At 33.4% G+C, this 7,252-nt stretch overlaps 1 protein-coding gene across 1 annotated transcript; it reads left to right on the top strand.

Annotated features, from left to right (window-relative positions):
• Nucleotides 1-3,670: 3,670 nt before the first annotated feature.
• On the top strand, nt 3,671-7,252 carry LOC122593144. Its single transcript, XM_043765507.1, has 3 exons — nt 3,671-3,777; nt 4,861-5,109; nt 6,903-7,252. Exons 1-2 carry the CDS (start codon nt 3,708-3,710, stop codon nt 5,088-5,090), a joined length of 300 nt encoding a protein of 99 aa, XP_043621442.1. The 5' UTR covers nt 3,671-3,707; the 3' UTR covers nt 5,091-5,109; nt 6,903-7,252.

Here is a 7,252-nt window from a genome sequence, read left to right on the forward strand (position 1 = left end):
ACTCATATTCAGCTCAAAACACCTATAGGGAATACTTACAACTCGTTAAACACTTCAAGCACTTCTAAAGGCACATAAATACACCTTAAACACATTAGTACATCAATCATTAAGGCATTAAAGCCTTAGACATATAGCACATTAAACACATCTAAGCATTTAAATCTCCTATAGACTTAATGGACACGTTGTGTTGACTTAACGACTCAAGTCAACCGTTAATTAAAAAGTTCGGGATGTTACATAAATCGACTAGACTCGTAAGAGTCAACTCGTGACTCGTAAGAGTTTAACAACTATACAATAATATATTATGTATAGGGATAAACATTTGGACCGAAACCCGTGACCCGACCCGGAATCGACTCGTCCGAAACACTAACGGGTCGGATCGCGGGTCACGTTTTTAGTGCATTCGTGGGTCATGGGTTGGCTGGGCCGGGTCTGGTGAAGCCAAAAACCGAAAAATTGTGAAAGAAACCCGTGAACCGTCTGAACCGACCTGGACCTTCACGGGTCGGGTCACGGTTTTATTTTTCATGCTTTTGCGGGTCGGGCCGGGTTTTGACCCTTGCACATCCTTAGTTGTGTATACCTTTATTTTTATCTTGACTACTTATAAAAATTATACCATGTTCTTGAAAAGTTAAGAAAAGAATAGTTTAGAAATGATCAATTTACCCTTACGCTGCATTCTTGAGTTATTTTTTCAAAAGAAAAGAAAGGGAAAGATAAGAAATCTAACCTTTTTGCATTCTTGAGTTTTTCATCCAAAAGAAAAGAAAGTGTATGGAAGGAAAAGTTTAGGTTTTTTCATCAAAAAACTTTCAGGCCAAAAATGGCCTGATTTGGATGGAAAAGTGTGTGTGTATGATTGTCTCCTCACTCTCTACTCCTTTTTGATCTTAATCATCGGGTTTTTTCATCCAAAAAGTTAGGGTTTGTTGATATGAGATGAGCTAACGGTGAAATGGGTCTGAAACTACCACCGCCGCCGCCGGCAGAGGTGATGGTGGTGGGTTTGTAAAAAAGAACAGAAATTGAAAGGGGTTTTGTGGATACTAGTGATTGTGTGTGTATAGATATATTGTTTTGTGTAATGGAGGTTCCTTTGGTTGAGAAAGCAGATGGTGGAGGATGAAGAAGAACAAGAGAGAGGCAGGGGAAGAAGATGTGGATATTGGGGATGAAGTGTTGGACATGGAAGGCTATCATATTTAACTATTGTTTTCTTTTAATTTCCTTTCAACTCGAGAATGACTTTTTTTACTCTAATTTTCTATCATTTCTTCTCCTATCCAATCTTTCCTTTTCATTTCTTTTAAAAAAAACTCAAGAATACAGTGTTAATGAACTCTTCTTCTTTACTACTTAAAAGAAATTGTCTAATTGCCTTTAATGAACTAATTTTGCACCATAAACCCTTATTTTTAAAATACTTCATTGCCACTTTTACATTAATTACATTTACATAAATCTATACAATTCAACGTTGTGATTACCGTCAGACCGTTGTTGGTGCCATTACTGCCATATTGCGTTGTACTAATATTATCTATACTATATTATAAATTCCCCCTGGCTAACTTTTAAGTTTCAACATTTACTTTCCCAAAATGTCCTCTTATCTATTTTATATTTATCTAAAATAACTATAATACTATTTATCTCTCTTTAAATCTCAACCGATCATTTTTTTTCTCTCTCCTCCATAAATCATTTATTTCTCGAATCCATTCAAAAATTTTTATCTCAAAATCCGTACATCGATAAATTATAAAAATTATATTAGTGTTTTTAAAATTTCATGCTCTTTCATTAGAGATGTCATTCGATATACTTTCGACGAATTTTTAAATCCGAAGGCGGAACCGTACGGTTAAAACATTTGGCTCTCACACTCTATAACCTATGACACTTTGACCTATCACCCCCACCATCTCACTGTCACAACGCGTGGATACTTACTCTCTTATAATATATATATACAATACCTTATTGTTTTGAGTAGCTAATAGAAAAAAATAGTAAAAATCTTGACCAGTCTTCTAAAATAAAACAAATAATTTGAAACTTCTGTTATTTTGACGGTGAAAGATACAAAATATTTTTCGTGAAACTAAATTATTCAAACTTATTGTCGTTTTTGATACCGAGTCGTATTAGACGTCACCAATAATTTCCCAAGATTAGTTTTGCTATCCCATTGTTTAGTTTTGTCGATATCATTTTTTATTTATTGCCACACGTATTTTATTTTATTTCGTACTACTACTTTTATCGATCTACTCGTATTTTTTTCCGAATATTCAGTCGGAATACGACATTAGTGAAACCTCATCATATAATGGTGAAACCTTGTAGGTACCCTAGACAACGAGATATTGATTATGGCCCGTTAAGGTTTACCATCTATGATAATCAAACTCAAGACCTTGGATAAAACCAGTAGTATCTCTGACCAGCTGGATTGGACATCATTAGCTATATGCTCGAATTAATTATCATTTTAAATTTTAACATATCTATCTATACTATTATATAGCTATATCTATATCGCGATGATAATTATACCACGAAAAGTGATACTTTTACCATCACTGTGCAATGAACAATTGTAAGTTATGCATAAATTATAGTATATTGTGGTAAATTCATCAAAAACTATTATACGAATATCACTACCCATTCTATATTAAGCCCATATTGAAGTTTTACACTTTTATCTTATACAAAATGAAAGTATATTGAAGTTTTACACTTTTATCTTATACAAAATGAAAGTATATCTTTTTTATCCACGCTAATATACTCTAGTATGAAAACCTTTTACATTTGTTTGCATGGTTTAAACTTATAAACAATTATATTACAGATGACTACATTACAAAACCGAAAAAACCAACTAGACCAACTCCTTATATTTTATGTCAAACTGACTACAATAAAAAGCTTCAAAATCCATAAATCCCAACCCACTTAAAAACTAAAAAACTCACACAAAAATAACCTATATACTTACTTACATGAGTCAAATGCAAGAACGGTCCATGTAGTTTGTCATTTTTTGCAACGTCAGTTCCTTCTAAAGACGTGTACGTGTTTTAATTGAAATGATAATACCTTTCTAAAAGATCCATTTATTTAATGTCGTCAAGTGGCCCACGTGAGTAGCATGTGAGGTTATTAATGTCCTTCCACCTACATACCTACAGCTGCAACGGAAACACGTTGCAAAAAGTGAGAGACTGTCGTCGCAAAAAGGAACAAACTAAAGGGACCGTTCTTTTATTTAACTCTACTTTCATAGCTTTCAATGGTTGAACACCAACTTTTCATGCTGGAGGTCTTGAGTTAGAGACATGGGAAGGGCACTCCAAGGTATTTCACAAATAAAGTCCTCCAATGAAGCATGTTTGAGTTATACAGAGGAGGCAAGGTTTTCTCTTAATTAAATGTCGTGCCTTCCGGCGGTTTAGTTGAGGGTTTCTCCTCCTACTAGGTATTGAGGGTGAGGGGGCTCTCTAATGCGGACCCGGTTAAGACAACATAAGCTAAATCCCCTGTTGCGAGCAAATGATTCACGCTTTTAAAAAAGAAATAATAATAATAAAATTTAAAAGGGGGTATGATATAAAGAGGTAGCGTAACATATTTTCACACACGAGAGAAAAACAATATACACAGACGACCAAAAAAAAAAAAAGATGAGTGAGATCTCAAATCCTCGAAAATCATTATTATTAATCTCCTTAATTTCTCTTCAATTTCTTTCAGGTTTCTTTCTTTCTTTTCCCATTTCAATTTTGTTCATACATATATATAGATCAATTTAATTATTTACTATTTTACTTATATGTATATTGATTACTGCTGTTGTAAATTGTGATCTGATATATGTTTTATGTGTATGTATAACAATTGAGCTGTATGTATAGGTCTTATGTATTGGAATGTGAGTTACTAGGTTGTGGTTGTTGTTTTATTAAAAACAAATGAAGTGAAAAGGGGTTTTTGTTTGGTGGGTATATGTATGTATGATAATTTAATTGTATATATAGCTCTTTTGTTTATATATAGCTTGTTTCGTATATGTCGATTCGTTCTGTTGTTTCGATGATGCGTTAAGCCGTTAAGTTATGAGATAAGATGTGTTTTTAAGAAGTATATGGAGAAGATTGTGATATGATCTCTAAGTTATTTATTTGTTATAACTTTAGTAAGGAACAATGTGTTGCTTTTGCTCAACTAGTCGTTGCGTATTTGTGCACCAAAGTTTTTGTTATGTACACCAAAAGTATGTATCTAGGGTGTTGTATTATATGCCTAAAAACATGGTAGTGTTTTAGTGTACACATCAAAAATTTGGTGAACGGATCTCTTTCCCTAGTTGGAGGTAAAGATTTTTGTTGTTTTGCGCTTTAGAATCAGATACATGGCTCTTAGAATAGATTTTAAAGATTGTTATGCAGTAAAGATGATATGAGAAAGAACATTTAAGTACATGTTAGATAAGAAATGCTTGGTTTTGATGATTTATCTTTCTGTGTATGTTCATCTTGAAAATCGGTCTCAGTGTACTTTAATAATTGTATATTATGCATATTTTCAGCTTTTGCTGTCTATATTTTGGATCAAAATAGTTTTAAGTTTTGTTGGCTCAATTTAGTACTCCGAGGATCTTTATGTTGTTACGAAATGTTTGTGATTTAGCCTTATTAGTGCATGCTAGTGGGTTACAGTTAAGTGCTACTTATATTTCAATCCAACTTATCGTTCCAACTATTGCTTATTCTAGTATGCCAAGAAGTGGTTTTAGCGTCCTTAAGCTCAAGGTTTTTGTGTGTTATATTTCTTCAGGTTTTTCAGCTGATTCAAACTCTGAAAACAAGACAAAACCTCATTCTTCAAGTAGAATGAGTGGATCTACAATACTTGTACTATGCATCGCAGTAGCAACAGTTGTGGGTTTATCGTTTTTCCTTTTCAGGCTATGGCAAAAGAAGAAGCGTGAAGAGCAGTATGCTCGTCTATTGAAGCTTTTTGAAGAAGATGATGAGCTTGAGGTGGAACTTGGTCTTCGGGACTGAGCTGGTTGACATGATGGCGGTAGGTTCCATTCTGATATTTTGTCTTCCATATTTGTTAGCAAAGTTTGTTTCTTTGAAAGTGAGTTGGTAAATTTAAGTGTTGATATGATCAATGGTGTTTGTTACCATACTTTAACTACAGTATAACATTGTGAATATACACTTGTCATCTGTTATTAAGAGCCAAGTTTGAAAGGGTAGTAATAATATCAGACAACATGCTACATTGCTACCTGGTTGGATTGGGGTGGGGTGACATCTTTCATGTTATATATCGAGGGTATGTGACAAATGCATTAAAAGCGACCTTAGAAATTGATATATTGCATAATTAGTTTGACTTAGAATGGGAATATGACGCCTAATAACATTGAGGACTGAGGAGTGACATCTTTTTGAGAACATAAATAATCTTTGGAACTACCTACTTTGTTAAGATATTATAAGCTTTCATGTGTTAATGACAATGAGGATTATAATGAATTTTTGACATGTCGGATCATACCAACCATGTTTATGCTTGGTCCACTTAACATATATCGTAGTCGGAAATTCTCACTTTGATTCTGATTTAGCATTAGCAATCACATATGACAGAGCTTATTCTTTTACATAGTATCATTCTGATGTTTTCTGTAAGTTTTGAAATGAGTATACATATCAAAGATAGAAAGTGTCCTTTCTGCAGAGTGACCTTGTAGGCATAATTTATCAACATCACTAAAAAATTTTAATCGATACAGAAAGATTATGGTGAAGCAGATATTTTCAAATTAGATTCTTGTCTTCTTTGACATACTACTCACGCCGTCCCTAAAGTATTGTCTGTCTTGTTATTTAAATTGTTCCGTAATAGCTGTATACTACTAGAATTTGATGTGTACATTGGTATAAATATGACTAAGTCTCCCAAGTTGTCCTAATTAAAAATTAGTATTGCAAAACTTTAACATCAAAATACAGCGTGAAGGGTAAAACTGTCAATAAAGTTAGTATAATACGTAAATTATAGTTTTTTCAAACTATGTGTTGTTGTCTAGTGGACAATTATTTTGGGGATTGAGGGAGAAAAATTATTGAATGTTGCTGTTGAGAAAATATTAAAACCCAAATAAGGTAAGAGGATTCTTGAGATCATTGTCTTTCAATACTCAAAGTCAAAATTGTAGTTCTCATACAGACTTAAAATGTGGAGAAAGACTAGCTTTATGACAATCATCATGACCAACAGTAATAACAATTATATCATTCTCAAATTTGTTTCTTTGAACAGAAAAGACACACACACATACCCCCTACTCCACACTACATGTTTGCCCTTGATATGCTTGCAATTTGCTGCATTTGTGCAGCCCTCTTGAGTTTATGGTAAAGATAACACTTCTGGTAATTGTTAGGTAAGGTGGCCAAATAAGCGTGGCTAAGGGTTGGTTGGGTAATGGGTCAATATAGGTACTTTTGTGGTGTGCGTTCGGTTTATCCAATAAATCATTTTCACAATTTTGTATGTGTATATTTTGTATAAATCATTGGTCTGTCAAATATGTTGACAGAGTATTTTTATCTGAATAGTTTAAATTTACAAATATGTTATTTAGGGGGCACTTTTGCCACTTTAGATCTATTTGACTATTTTTCTAATTGGCTAACTTTTTTATGAATTATACTTGCTAAATATAAGACGTAGGTAACTCAATCTGTCCATAAATTACATTTGTTGAACGTGTCACCTTTACTGGTAGGTAATGCTAATGGAATTTCTTTTTGCAAATACACTTATGAAGTAACTTGGCCCCTATTTGGTTTGCACAGGTGTAAATGGTAATTCTGGATGAAAAATGTGAGTTCCAGGAGCCAAAGTAGAACATGAACAGAATATGTAAAGATGCCATGCCAGTGCCATACATGGTGGGGAGATATGAATCTTTTTATCAAAATGTGTATTGATATGACCAAAGACACAAACTTCCCTTACTATCTTCCCCTTCTTTGATATCTTTCTCATCCTTTTTGGTTTCTAGGGAAATATTGTTTTTTTGTGTGTGAAGTATTGCGATCTTGACCTTGACAAAGGCTTGTAAATTTGATTTATGTGATTGAAAAGTAATGGCAGAAACAAATGGGTGATTATGTATATACATATTGTCACCCAATTCAGCTCA

This window comes from Erigeron canadensis, chromosome 3 (genome assembly GCF_010389155.1).
Source record: "Erigeron canadensis isolate Cc75 chromosome 3, C_canadensis_v1, whole genome shotgun sequence".
NCBI classification, from domain to species: Eukaryota; Viridiplantae; Streptophyta; class Magnoliopsida; order Asterales; family Asteraceae; genus Erigeron; species Erigeron canadensis.

Bases quoted from the DNA above. Each gene is read 5' to 3' on its own strand.
- LOC122593144 (XM_043765507.1), top strand. From the start codon at position 3,708: ATGAGTGAGATCTCAAATCCTCGAAAATCATTATTATTAATCTCCTTA. The intron at 3,778-4,860 runs GTTTCTTTCTTT...ATATTTCTTCAG, and splicing joins TTCTCTTCAATTTCTTTCAG to GTTTTTCAGCTGATTCAAAC.